Source organism: Pantherophis guttatus, chromosome 4, assembly GCF_059756535.1.
Source record: "Pantherophis guttatus breed Tessera chromosome 4, ASM5975653v1, whole genome shotgun sequence".
NCBI classification, from domain to species: Eukaryota; Metazoa; Chordata; class Lepidosauria; order Squamata; family Colubridae; genus Pantherophis; species Pantherophis guttatus.
Window position 1 is genome coordinate 41,034,952 of NC_142066.1, and position 15,028 is coordinate 41,049,979.

General features: G+C 42.2%; 1 protein-coding gene across 7 annotated transcripts in view; it reads left to right on the forward strand.

The window, feature by feature from the left end:
• Window positions 1–15,028, forward strand: part of SHANK1 (SH3 and multiple ankyrin repeat domains 1) — a 110,463-nt gene that overhangs the window by 80,822 nt on the left and 14,613 nt on the right. For 2 of the 7 annotated variants that reach the window (XM_060693638.2, XM_087891967.1), the window contains exons 17-23: window positions 1,173–1,308; window positions 3,649–3,732; window positions 5,571–5,594; window positions 5,822–5,878; window positions 8,400–8,524; window positions 11,059–11,161; window positions 12,097–14,524. In XM_060693638.2, coding sequence (XP_060549621.1) covers window positions 1,173–1,308; window positions 3,649–3,732; window positions 5,571–5,594; window positions 5,822–5,878; window positions 8,400–8,524; window positions 11,059–11,161; window positions 12,097–14,524 — 2,957 coding nt within the window. Of the gene's footprint in view, window positions 1–1,172; window positions 1,309–3,648; window positions 3,733–5,570; window positions 5,595–5,821; window positions 5,879–8,399; window positions 8,525–11,058; window positions 11,162–12,096; window positions 14,614–15,028 lie in introns of all 7 variants that reach the window. The other 5 variants (XR_009623069.2, XR_009623070.2, XR_015733743.1 and 2 more) reach the window with 5 other exon arrangements.

Below are 15,028 nucleotides of genomic sequence, written 5' to 3' on the forward strand. Positions count from 1 at the left end.
CCCAGCTTCAGAGAAACGCTGAGGAAAACTTTCTCCAATTTACTCCACTAGCTCACTTCCCCCCTCCCAACTATCCAGACAGCTCCCCCCTCCCCCCGTTACAATGGCAGCCGTAGCAAGCAAGTAATATAAAGGTGGAGGCTGATATTACCATATGGAAATCGTATCTCAATTTCTCTCAAATTCACACCTGGCCACTTTGCATAGCTGTGTGAACGTATAGAGAAATGAAGTTATACACCTATATTTGTTTCTTCATGACTAAATATAGACACACTGACTGGGGAATTCTGGGAGCTGAAGTCCATATATTTTAGAGTTCATAAGGTTAAGAAAAGCTGCTCTATATAAAAAAGAATAATGCATAACATTGCAGGTGCTTTCCAGCTTTCAGTACAATAGTGTTGTATGTTGACACAGATATATGGAGATATATCATTGCTTATTTGATCAGCTGTATCGGATCCCAAATTTTTAAAAGAATCCTGTCATTCTTTGGTTATTATTTCCCTGGTATGATTTTTGTTTACCTCCCTGAAAGTATACATTTGCACGGTAGCTACTAGTAAGGTGTGTTTTGTGGAGGGTTATAATGTTCATGAGGGATATTAATTAATCGGTGCATTCTGAAAATTCATGCTTTTCATTACAGCCTTCCTAAACACTCACGCATGATCCTTTCACCAACAAGAATTGATATAAAGAAAAATTATGTTGGATCAGACATAGAATTTCATTCTATCTACTTCCAGCCCTTTCTTTTCTCAAATGTACAGTCATTTGTCCTTCTCCCCTTAGGAACTAGTACTAGCGATAGACTGCTCTATAACATGGAAGTTTCAAAAGACTTCCATGAATAATATCCTTTGATGGATTTTCCTTCTGTGAATCAGCCTAAAGCTTATTTAATATAACCTAAACTAAAAGTAACTGCTGGTAGTTTTGTTAAATTAATCCTATCAATTAATTGCACATTGGGTGAAGAGGTTGCATAGAGTAATTCACTTCGTTCTGTGTCATTAGAATACATGGCAAGGAACTAATTGGAGGATGTTAGTGGTAAAGAGAAATAAGATAACAAAGGCACATGATTCAAAAATGTCAATATTGAGGTATGCTCTGCTGTCCCCAAAACTCCACACCCGCATGGATAATGTCAGTTTTTGTTTCAGGTAAATGGGCAAAATGTGGTAAAAGTTGGTCACAGGCAAGTTGTCAATATGATTCGACAAGGGGGCAACAACTTGATGGTGAAAGTTGTCATGGTAACACGGAATCCTGAGATGGAGGAGGCCATGAGGAAGAAAGGTATCATTCTGAGATTATTCTTGTTGTCTTGAGCAGGGAAAAGCGACTTAATAGGTGTGTATTATCCTGAGGGGGGTGGATTTGGAAGCAGGGGAGAGATCTGCTATGCATGCAGAAAGACTTATGACATCTTGCAATATAATCTGAATTGGGAAAGATTCTTAGCTGGAAGACCATAACTAGCCAATGGAAATAGTAGAGTAGCCCAGTGATGGGCTCCAAATTTTTTAACAACCGGTTCTCTGCCCTAATGACAGGCTGGGTGGGTGGGGATCATGTGACTGAGTGGGCATGGCCAACTCTATGTCTCTTGTCTGGGTGGTACCCGTATGGGACAGGCAGGGTTGGGCAGGGAATCCAGGGGTCTCCGGTGGGGAGCACAGAATGAAAGAAAGATCCAACCTGTGTGTGTGAGAGGGAGAGAGAGACTGAGACTTGTCAAGCTAGACTGGGAAAGCTGGCTGCGAGAGGAATAGAAGCTGGGCAAGCTGGACCCAGACGCTTCCCAGGTCCCCTCATCTCAGAAGCAGCAACCTCGCTCTTCCCTCTCTGCTAGCCCCCTTCTTTGCACGGAATTGCTCAGCAGCAGAGGCGGAGAAGGAGAAGAGAGCAGCAGTGGCCGCTGGCATTGAGGGGAGAGTGCCACACAAAAATGCCACTTCCTTTTCCATTGCTGGGTGATCCCATGTGAAGAAGGGGGCTAGGAGAAAGGAGAAGAGCGTGAGGTTGCTGCTTCTGGGACAAGGAGAACCGGCACATGTCTGGGTCTGGCTTATCTGGCTTCTCTTCCTCTCACAACCAGCTTTTTGGGGCCATTTTCAGGCTACTTTTGGACTGAAAAATGGCCTGAAAATGACCCGAAAAATGGTCTTGTTTTTTAGACATTTTTCGGGCCGTTATAAGGCCGTTTTTTGGGCCAATTTTGGCTGGAAAAACGGCCCGAAAAATGGGCAGGGGCGGGGCCAGCGGCTGATCCGATTTGCTGGTTCTCCAGACCGTGCAGAATCGGAACAACCGGTTCAGGCAAACAGGAAGCAGCCCACCTCTGGAATAGCCTAGAGTAGGCCACAGCAAGATACCCTGTTTTCCCCAAAATAAGACATTCCCTGATAATAAGCCCAATTGGGCTTTTGAGCACATGGCAATAAAGCCAAGCACTTATTTCAGGGTTCAGAAAAATATAAGACAGGGTCTTATTTTCAGGGAAGCATGGTAAATGTCGAATAAATTTAACAAATAAATAACAAATAGTGTTCTAACCCTTTATATGGCAAATTCCTATATATCTTTGAGATTTTCTAGATGGTGAGTGGGACTTCATTGACTTAGGAGGCAGGGATGTTTTTCTGCTAATATTAGCCACCTCAAGCATTAAGGTTAATGGTTTTACTGGGAGGGTAGGAAGGTTCTTGAAATGTTAATATGTCTTCAGAAAGGGGTAGAAAGCACTCAGGGATGGGAAACCTATGGATTTTTACTACAATACCATTATCCTTCATTATTGACTCATGTGGTTGAAGCTGCTGTAAATTCAAGTTCAATCACAACTGGAGAGCCATTGGTTAATTCATTGAATCTGCTGTAGAGCTTTTAGAGGCTTTTAAGAAATACACTGGCCCAGGGCATTTCAGATATTTAACTCTTTAGTGCCCTTGCTCCTTAGCCATGAAAGCCAGCATGGTGATCTTGGGCGAATCACTTTCTCTCAGCCCAACTCACCTCACACAGTTTTTGTTGTGGGGAAAATAGGAGGATGAAGGTAAGTTGGATATGTTCATCATCTTGAGTTATTTGTAAAAATAATAAAGGCAGGATACAAATAAATAAATAAAACATTTCTTTAGAGGCAAGCAAAAGGATTAACAAGCACTGCCTTACTGTTATTCCAGGAATTGATAGGCCTACTTTGATTTTAAGCTGCTTTTCTTTCTGACTGTAGTTTGTTAGCAAGTAGTATCTGCATTCTTTGAGAGATGAATAGACTTCATTACCTTTAAGAAGAATGCTGAGGTAAAAACATGGATTCATATTCACACGACACAGCAAACCAAGTATATGCATTCACACCACGTGCAAAACTTCTTTGCTTTAATGACTAAAGCCATGTTGTGTGAATTAAGGCCATTTGGTGGTTTTGTATTTTAATATATTGTGTAAACACCCCAAATAAATTTATTCAAGAACCAGGTTAAGTGAGCTTTGTGAACCGAGCCAAGAATTCTTTTCAAAAGAGGCAAGTGAGTTGGGGGGGAGGAGAGGGGGGAGTTAGTGGTGGGAGTTGGAGCAAGCTTGGATCATCGGGCAAAATCCCAGACCTACTGCTTCATTTTGTTACTTTAGCTGCGCCACAGCAGACAAGACGATTGCCTCCTCCAGCCATCTCCTTGCGTTCCAAATCTATGACATCGGAGTTGGAGGAAATGGGTAAGGATGCCAGTGAATTGCCATTTTCTGTACCAAAAGTGGGGGGAGATTGTCTTCTAGTGCTTTCAATCTCAAATTGATGATACATATATGTCCATTATAGGAGAGGAAGCTGCATCATATTGGAAATGCAGTATAATCTGTGAACTTGCATTCTTCTGTAACTTTTGAAAAAATAATTACGCTTTGATGTGGATGCTAATTATAATTTGCCAGAAATAGCTTTGAACTATTTTGTAGGTTTTCAGGTATGCCTTTGGTTACCTGCAAATGTTATACACACACACACACACACACACACACACACACACACACACACAGAAGAAGGGAGCAGGGGAATGGAAGCTGTTGCTTTTTTCTCTCATATATATATACTGAGCTGGAGCTACAAAAAAACCTTGGCTACGTAGGGAAAACCTGGCTAGAAGAAAAACACACATAAACCCTACGAAGAAGTAAGAAAATTTATATATATAAATTTAGCATGGTTCAAAGTTCATGAGTGTTATTCCTATACATACTGTTACCACCTAAACACCTTTTCATAGAGAACAGATGCTTCAGAGCATTCAAAAGGACAGGTGTGGTAACTGAAAATGTTCACAGGAATTAATTCTGTTAAAATAACAAAAATAAAATAACAAAAATTATAGAATAGAAGTAATCTGGACAAATTAGTAAACAAGTCAATCTAGACCTCTCTAGGAGAACCTTCTTTGTCATTTGGGGAATATATTATACTATAACATCGTTTTGAGAAGATTCACACGGTTTCTTTCATACTATAGTTTTTTTATATCCCACTTAGAATTCCGCAAGGACTGTTCAAAGGCTCTCCTGGTGTAAGTGCTTAGTCAGCTTTTTCCCACATGGTATCTTCCAGATCTGCTGGACAGGCATTCAACCATTATCTGTGCAGTAGGAGTTTGTTTTGACACATTTATAGTATTAGCTGTGGAAGGGTAATTGTGGGGGCAGAGAGAGGGAGATGGAGATTGAGATTTCTTTCTTAAAAACATGTAGACTATTCTGGTAGATCTTCCACATAGAGGGTCATGCTGTGAGCAGAACAGGAGCAGTATTTTTTGCTTCTCTTTTATCACCTTCCTCTTTATTTTTGTTCATCCACTGCTGCCTGGAACTTCCAAAATCTTGGTCTGTCTGTCACAGTGGAGAAAGGTGAGCTCCTGCCCCCTTGCCCTCCAGAATTTTGCTCCAGCCATAGCAGAAATATTAAGTGAATTATACATGTACATATTACATAAGCTACTCACATACTTAGGCCTGTCACTTTAGAAACATTATTATCTTTCAATTTGATCACATCTTAGTTCCATCCATTGCCATCATTACTAATGTTTTTGGCTTGGGAAAAGAAACAGTCGGAAAATAGCCCACAGGAAGTTATTTTGCAGTGAGGAAATCTAGAAGTGGTAGAGAAACATTGCAAACTAATGAGAACATATGTCTAGATAGACAGTCTAATATATTTACAATTATTTAACGGTTTCACTTTTTATTTCTCATTTGATAGACTGTACAAGGTTTTTTTTTCCAACTCCCTCCCTCAAGTGGCTAAGAATGTTTCTTTTTCTGTACTTGGTTTTATTTTTAATTAAAACTAGGCTTCTGACTACAACCCTGAATAGCAAGAATCCAGACCCACATAAAGCTTCAGTTCCATCTCTCCCCCCACATATTCTTCCTACTGCCAGGAAATTTCTGTCAATACTATCAAAATGTAATGGAGCTTTCAGATCTCCTTCCCAGTTATCTGGCCTGCCCAAGTGAAGGTGCTAATTTTTTTCCCCTCTTGCTATCTCCCTCCCGTCATTCAGTCTCCCCTTGGAAGAAGAAAACAGGTGAGTGTCACACATTCCCCACCACTCCACACGCACCCTGACCCACCTGCCTCTCTCTCATTAACTCCTACACCCAACCCTGCTCTCTACACTTCCTGCCCCATGCTCTTATCCATTGCCACCACCCACTTCCATGCACACAGCTCCAGAAGCCGGTTTTCTGTGACACGTCATCACCAGTCTGCATCTCGCACTCCCACTATCCTTCCCTCCTGTCGTCTCTACAGATTACGAGCCAGCGATGGGCACTGATAAGAAGCGGACTGTCTATCAGATGGCTTTAAGTGAGTCGCAAACATACCTCAGCACAGTAACCTGTCCATGGAAAGGGCGGGGGAGGGGATATCTGTAGTGCTCTTCTTGGGGAACTCATTCTTAGAATCTGGGGTGGATTCTCACAAAAATCTTCATACAATCTGTTTACCAGCATAAGATGTACATGTCACTTTGGTATTTGGTGACCATTCATATTCAGTTATAGTATTGCAGGCCAAGGAAGGATCAGTAACTTTTTAAAGTATAAGCTATCCCTGTATGGTGCCATGCAGTGTCACAAGAGCCAAAATAATACCCTAAATCTAAAGAGATTTCGTATGAGATTTTTCAAAATAAGGCTGTCTCATAAGTTTAGCATAAGTTTTTATTTTTTAAATAATTCATTTTGAAAGTCAGTGCTTCGTAGTGCTTCGTAGTGCTGTCATGGGCACTACTAGTGCTGTCTGTTAAGGTATAATAAACACACTTCAAGGCATTATAGGTCAATGGTAGATTGAAGATGCCTGCATGGAACAAACATTTGGATGTCACAATTGCCTCTCTTGTGGTTAAAGAAGAGAATCCATAACGGCTGAAATTTCTGTATGCTTTCTTTGCCAGCACAGCTTTCATCCAGATCCCTGGAGAACAGGAAACAGTTAATTCCTCTCCCCTTCCTTCAATGATCCTTATTATAGTCTTGCTGGGAGAGCTTTACTGTTCTCTTTGCAGCTATATCAAGTGCAGTTGAAATGGTCATTAACATCTGTTTCAGTTATCCTTGCTCAAGGGAAGAAAAGAGACACCAGTTCCTAGTGATACCAATTCCATGCATGCAAGTATAATCCACTGCCCACTCTCTGATACTGCAAATAATCTTCTGGCTGAAAAAAAAGACTGAAGAATAAGATGACATGGCTGGATTCGTGTGTTGTATTAAGCCATGGTCTGTTAAATAAATCACAGTAACTAGATTCTTACTACTTGTTATGAATTGAGGCTACCTTTGACTTTGGAGTAGATTGCCTAAGAGTTAACATGCCGAAAAAGCAGGTCAATTCAGGTCACAGCCTAAATTTGATTTATTACTAGCTTAGATGCCCATATGGACTGTAATAATGCTAGAGACTAAGCACCTTTTGGTTCAGTCCATGGAGTTAAGAACTGTTTGGAGCTCTATTTCCCAGAGATTGCAGTATTAAATTCTCTGTACAAAAATGCAGCCCAAAATATCTGAACCCCAATGGCAACACCTACGCCACCACTGTAAGCAGTCCCCTGCATTGCTTGCCATTTCCCAAGAACAAGTTTGAAATACAACAATGGGAACCAAGCAGGGAGCTTTCCTTGATATGGCAACACTACAAACGCATTTGAGAACTCTAGGTAAAAATGCACATTTTTTTCAAAGATTCTCAGAGAGAACTGGGGGTGGGGGGATAAAAAATACCATAATTAGAAGGTGGGTTGACAGGAAATGTGTTCATCACTGGAGCTTTCTAGAACACAGTATTTTGTATAGGAAGCACAATTCTTTCTTGTATAAACACTTTTCAATATGGAAGCCTTGGCAAGATGTTATAATGTTTGGCCATGTTTTAGAGCTTTTTTCATCAGATATGTCAGTTGTGCCCATGTAATATCTGTCATCCTGTACTAGGAATATTTATGGTCTATTTTATCTGTTCATTTGGACTACAAACTAGATTTCTAATACTGTAATCCTTTTCATTTATACCAGGGATGGGTGGCATGTTGGAGGCCACACCATTTTCCCATTAACATTTCAGGAACCAAAAAGGTGAATGAGTCTGGGACACTTCTCACCCACATCTTCTACCTTAAATGTCCTTTAGTGTTCTCTTTCATTCTCGTACATCCATTCTGTTGTATGCTTTTGTACATACAATGTGGGATTGCTGAAGAGAACAGAAAGCTTTTAACCTGATCCTCCTGCTTCCTTCCTTCACTTCCCAGCCATAGGATCACCATGTTCTCTACTGCTAATAGCTGTTAACAAACAGCTATTTTTCCTGCAAGTATTCAGAGGTGAATGCAAATAGTCTTCTTCCATGAATCCATGAGGGCTCCAGGAAGCAGTGATTTGTTCCTCTGCTACCTTCCTGACAGCAGATCATTTAGCAAAGGAATGTGAGTAGAGCTCCATAGCTAGGAGCCACTCATAGCCCTACTTTTACTAAACAATGGTTGAGACAAACAGCACTGTTTGTTTGGCCCCTAATTTAAATTTAGCCAGATTTTTTTAAACTTATCCAGATCTTGAATATGTAACTTTTTCCTCCAACATTTAAAATATATCAATAGGACTTGGGGGTTCTAATAATTATAAATACTAACAGATCACATGGGAGTGAAGTCTGCTTACTTCAGCATAGATTTAAATTTTTAGATAGAGAAAAGGAACTAAAGTTCCTTTTAGATTCTGTTAAGTAGCAGCTTAAAAAAGGAGGAATGATGATTAAAGCATTGGTTATAATGTTGTCCTCTTTTATGATGACTTTCCTCTTTTTTCCTCACTCTTTTTTGCAGATAAATTAGATGAGATTCTGGCAGCAGCTCAACAGACAATTAGTGTTGGGGATGGGTGTGGAAGTGGAGGGCTTCCTTCCTTGGGGAAGACACGGGGCACTACGAAGAATTATTTCTCCTCTGAGGTAAGATGGACACTCAAGTAGTACATTGTGGAGGATACTGGGTTTTCAGTAGGCCGTGAGGTATTTTCCATTGGAGGGTGGGGGTGGAAATGGTTACATACATTTTGAAAATGGTTCAGAGGGTTACTTTATATTTAAGCAGCACATCTTTAATATAATTTAATGCAGCAGACTCTTAGGTTTGTGTAGAAGCTGAAAAAAACTGTGCATGCTTAAAATAAAAAAGTCATTTGTACATGTGAAGGCCAAAGCAGTCCTGAATCATATTTCAAGCATTTAATTATCTGCTGCCTGTCTTACTCAAGAACATGGACCTAAAGAAGATAAGATCTTGTGTTGTGTAGGGTTTTTTTTTATTGCTTTGAAATTCTGCTATGATGAATGAAAGAAATAGAGTTAAGACATATTACTATTAATGCAGTTGCTAATATTTTTCTTTTCTTCAGAGCAAAGGTTTAAACTTCAAATCAAATACTTTTGCTTTTTTAAGCATATTTTTAATATAACATAGACAACAGCCCTGTGAGATTTGAGGGGACTGTCAGTTTGCTCCTTAGGCATTTTTTCTCCAATACTCACACTTTTATTTGGCAGCACTACCACCTACTACTTCCTGTTCTGCTGCTCCTGCAGTTCCTTTTCTACCATGACTTGTCCCCTTTCTTCTCCTTTTGTCAATATCTTGATTAAAAATCAAGAGCAGAAGGCGTGCACCATGTTAAAAAATATATCTTCAACTTGTAAGCTCCAGGCACTGAACCATCAAGTAATATCTCTTGAGGGCACTCAACCAAAGGAGGTGTTGTGTGACAACAGGGCAGGCCTGTGATTTCTCAAGTAGCCTTCTTAGGTATGTACCCATAAAAATTAGTTCAGCTTGCTGACTCTTATTTTGAGACATGTTTTCTATAAAATGTTTTTACAAGAAACTGTTCTCTTCTTTCTGAGCATTGAGACTTATATATAAATGCCTAAGTACATAGATATGCATACATTGACATTATGCAGCAAATCAGTGTCAAGTCTTAGCGACCATATAGATAATTTTTTTCTCCATAACAATGTGCCTCCAACCTGGTTTTTTATGTCTTCCAAAAATGCATCCATTTCCACTGTTATTATTCCATCCACCTTGCTGCTGGCTATCTACTTCTTTTCTTTCCTTCCATCTTTCCCAGCATTAAAGCCTTCTCCAGGGAACTAGAACTTTACATAATATGTTTGAAATAGAATGATTTGAGCCTGGTCGTTTGTGCCTCGAGTGAGAATACTGGGTTAATTTGCTTGATGATCTTTTTTGTCTTGACTTTTTGGTAGTCCATAGTGTTCTCTCCAGTAGCAAATTTTATTTTGAGGAATTCTTTATTTTGCAAACACTATGATGTCATTGGGTCTCTGAAAAGGTATTTGGGATCTATGCTGGCTTGAAGAAACCTTGGCTAGACTCCATTGAACATAGAATTTGGTAGAATGTCAGGGTTTGTTGCTTCGTCTTAAAGAACAGTTTATTTCTGACATGGATTACTTCGGATGTTGAATTGACTATAATTGGAAAGGTGTGCGACAAATTGCTGTTAGAGAAAGCCAGAGGTTATGTGTCAGTCCATGTTGTGCAATATCTGCAAGAACAAAAGGGTGGGAGGAAGCATTGAAAGGGATAGTGCTCATTGTTTTTAATTGTTCAAGTTCAAAATCTTGTTCATCTGAAAGTATTTCAACTTGGGGCTCCTGTTAGCCATCCAGATTATGCCAAAAAGGTACCAAAATCCTCTTTAATTTTAGAAAGATTATTTGGTACTGAAGATAATCCAGCTGTATTCATGAGGAAGTTGTGAGGTCTAGTTCACTTCTCCAAATTAGAATCTCTTTTAGATGGAAGATTGACTATTTCACATACACACACACACACAGAGGGAGAGAGAGAGCTTGAATTCAGTAACTGTTAGTATCAGTAACTATAACTATCTTTGTTGTAGAGAAACTGAGTTCAAATCTCTGTTCAATCACAAAATGTATTTGGTGACTCTGGATCTCTGTTACTCACATTCTTTTGGTCAAGTCTGCTTCAACAACCTGCTATAAAAATAAGAGAGAAGAAGGAGAACCATATACAAAACTCTTGACATCTTGGAAAGGATGTTATAAATATGTAAATTAGTTGTTAATGTTAGCAGTAAGCAATGCTAATAAAGTAAGAATCGTTGACATATTATTTGGAAGCATTTATTGCAATTATTTTATATTGGGGATGTGTAAGAAAACATTGCACTATATTCATTCTCCTAATGACAGCACTCTGAAGATTTTAGCCATTTTTTTGTCCAAACAGGCTTTACTACTCTTCTTTTCTTGTTTTTTGAGACTGACATCCAGGGAGAGGCAAGGATCTGCAACACTGGCCAACTGAATTCAATACTAGTAAAAGAAATTATGAGCATGGTATATCCTAATTCCTGTAAATATTTTATCATTTCACCTTACCAGTTCTTGGCTTTCTTTTTCTCTTGGTTTTTTTTTTTTTTCTTTTCTTTCAGCCCAGTTTTGAACAACACCGACTTGGTCAGGCCAGTTATGAGCGTCCATCATACTTACCAAGTAGCCATCCTCCTGGCATGATGCTTCGCCAGAAATCTATTGGTGAGATTGGGTCTATAGGATGTGAAATAGGAACTGCATTTGAGCCTGGAAAAGAAATTTAAGAAGACCTCTAAGGTCTTTTCGCCTGCCACAGACACACTGGTTTTTCTCCCTTTCTTATTTGTCTGATTTAACAGTATTTCATTTGCTGCCAATTTCCTTGGGGGGAGGGGGGGTTAATAGCCAGAGTCCTCTCAGTGTGGAGGACAGATTGCCTGACATTCTTCCCCTTGTAATGAGTGGGCTTATTTGTACTGAGCTGTGTGCTTATTAGGCCTTGCAGGAACCTAGAACTCAGGAAATCAGTCTCTTCCTAAAGGTTTGGTGTCCATGGAGCCCTCTCAGACAGAAGCTAGACCATATGACACTGGTTTTGATAATGAAAGAAATCTGTGGTCACTGGCCTTGCAGGAACAGGGCTTTCTAGAAAATCAGCAGCTCCAACTTCATTAAATTAGTAGTCATTTTCCTCAGAAACACTGATATCCCTACAGAAGAGGAGAAAAGGAGATTTTTTTTTTCTTTGTACGGGTCTATGGATTCATGCACAGGTGTACATAGATAATGCGTATGTGTAAGTTGTGCATATGTTTGACGGAGACCCATCAACCAATTCCCATCTGTGGCCATAGTGAACCAAAAAATATGCTGCTGCTCCAGTTCCATGAAGCATGGCCATTTATCCATGAAACAGCAATTTTCACAGAATAGTCTTAACAACGTGAAGCATTTATCATGTGTGTTGGTGTAAAAAACTCTTTTATGGCTTGGGGACAATAACAAAGTAAAAGAAAACATCCCTATGGGATTAGGTTATAATAAATATGAAATATGCTAACATCATGTCCAAATGAATAAGGAAGAGCTGAGAAAGGAGGGAAGAAATAATCTCTGCTAGCTGGATGCAGTGATGGTAACCTTCCTTCCCTCCACAGGAGCAGCTGAGGACGAGAAGCCCTACCTCGCTCCCCCTGTTATGAAATTTAGCCGCAGCCTTTCGGTTCCTGGTTCCGAAGACATTCCCCCACCTCCAACCACCTCCCCTCCTGATCCACCATACAGCAGTACATCACCCTCTGCATCTGGCCGAGTTACTCCCTCAGCCCGTTCAACCTTCAATCCCAGCACTGAGGCCAAGCTGTACTCCACTTCTCTTCATCAGGAGCCATCATATGAGCCACCTGCTCGTGTCCGTGACAAAATGTCTCTTTACCGCCAAGAGTCTGAGCAAGGAGCTGAAGGGTCCACAGCACGTGGATGGAGGGGCCATACCCCTGACCTGCGATATTATAATTTGCCCCCTCGGGCAACCAGCACCGCCATGTATGTTCCCACTAAGCCCATGCGCCGCAAAGGTCCATTGGTCAAGCAGACCAAAGTGGAGGATGAGCAGCGGCAGCAGCAGGGTACCCCCTCTTCCCAGATGCAAGCATCGTCTTTACCGTCTCAGTCATCCACACAATCTGAAAAAAGCTCCATCCCAATACCCACCATCATAATTAAAGCTCCTTCAACCAGCAGTAGTGGGCGTAGTAGCCAGGGAAGCAGCATGGAGGCAGAGACCCAACCAGAGCCTGTGGTGCCTGTCCCATCACTCCAGCTGCATAACAGCATGGATTTCACCAGTCAGTTTGGGGCTGCCCTAGTTGGGGCAGCCCGACGAGACCGTGAATGGTATAGTGAGGCTCGCCGCAAGTCTGCCCTCTTTCTCTCCACTGAGCAACCAGATGACGAGTCCCAGCAGATGCCTGTTCCCCGTCTCCGTCATTCCAAATCCATTGACGAAGGTATGTTTTCCAGTGAGCCATACATTCAGCTAAACATGGCTTCTGGCTTTGGTAGTAGCAGTGGTGGTGGGAGCAGCCCTAGTTATCTTCAGTCTCGCAGCGCTAAAACATACGGAGCCAGCACTACCAGTGCCTTCACTTCTGTGTGTTCAAGTTTCTTGCCACAACTCCAGCCCCATTCAACTCCTCTCATTCACCCACTGACTGGCAAGATTTTAGATCCTGGATCCCCCTTGGGACTTGCATTAGTCGCACGTGAGCGGGCTTTAAAGGAGTCCCAGTCTCAACAAGAGAGCCGAGAAGAGAGGCACTCACGCCCATCCTCTCCCCGGTTTGGGGAGGCCCCTAAAACTCCTGAGTCTCCCAGCAGTTCCATCTTGCGCCTCTGGGAGACATCAGAGCAGCAGACTCATCACCAACTGCCTGCATCATCCCGGAAGGAGCAAGAGGGCCACCAACCTGAGCATCAGCCCCCTCCCATCTCAGCTAGAGCAACTCCTTGGGAAAAGCGGCCTGAAGAAGGAGAGAAGCTGGAGCTACATGTGCGTTTTGTGGAGAACTGCCGCCCAACAGAGGAGGAAGAGGAGGAGGAGGAGAGCAGCCAGGAGAGTGGGAAAGTTGAAGTGGCCGCTCCCCCAATGGAGCGAGCGACAGAAGAGAATGGACTCCCGCTGTTGGTGCTGCCCCCACCTGCCCCTTCCATTGATGTGGATGATGAATTTGTCTTTTCAGAGCCACTTCCTCCACCCATCGAGTTCTCCAATAGCTTTGATAAACCTGAATCTCCCCCCAAAGCTGCTAGTGAACTGCCCCCAGCAGTACCCCCTCCGGCCACTCCATCTGCCCCTGCCACTTTAGATTCTACAGCATCTAGCCTGACCTCCTATGACAGTGAGGTGGCCACCTTGACCCAAGCTGGTACACCAGAAACCAAGGAATCTCCTCATGTCAACTTTTCTTCCGTTGTCTCATCCATTGCCATCCCAGCAGCAGAAGCACCTGAAGCAGTAACCGACTCGGGAATTGAAGAGGTGGACAGTCGAAGTAGCAGTGATCATCACTTAGAGACTATCAGCAGCGTCTCAACGCTGTCCAGCATGTCTGGGGAGGGCACAGAACTCTTGGACACTTACATCACCTACTTGGACGGTCAGGCTTTTGGGGGGAGCAGCAGCAGTGGTGGTGGAGTAGGTGGTGGCAGTGGTGGCGGCAGCATAGACAAGAGTCCACTGCAGACCAAACTACGCTCCCGGCCATTTCCAGGCCGCTTGCCGGTGGCTACCCCTACCAGCTCCACCATCTCAGTTTCGGCATGTACTGAAAACATGTTTGCCCTCACACCTGCTCCTCCGTACCACCAGCAGCCAGCAACTGTTGAACCTGGCAAAGAGCTGCCGCAGAAATCTCCACTGCCATGGGAAGAGCCTAAGGCATCGGCCATGTCCACCGTGAAAGCTAGCATCATTAGTGAGCTGAGTACCAAACTGCAGCAGATGGGCGGGGTGTCGTGGTCACGACCACCTGATGCTGTGGCTCCCTTTGGTTCCGAGAGACCCAGCTCCCTGCAGAGGCAAAGGTATTAGTCGACTGGAGCAGGAGGAGGAGGAGGAGGAACAGGAAGCAGGAAGCCAGCCCCGTGCATGCTGCATCTCGTGTTTCAGTTGGGTTTGTCTCCTTTTCTCATTCTCCCGTCAGTGCTTGCTTGGTTATGATTTCTGTTGTTTTCTGTTTGCTTTTTTTGACTACCATTACATCATTTGATATGCTGGCAGCACAAGGCAAGGTTGTGCCACATGCAAAGCAATTCATACTTCATGTCCAAATAGCAGTGCGTACTTATGGTACCTTGTACATACGTTTGCTGTACAACTCTGGCTTACAGCTATGTGCACATGCTGAACAATTTGTACATTCTTCTGATTGCTCTTATGCACAGGCAGTATAGATTTCGAGTTCACATGGCCATTCTGTGCACAATCAAGCACTCATGTCCAAAATGGCTTGATTACAAATGCATGCATGTATTTATAAATTCCCCCTATATGTATGTGTTCACAGCTTTTTTATTGATATGTATGTG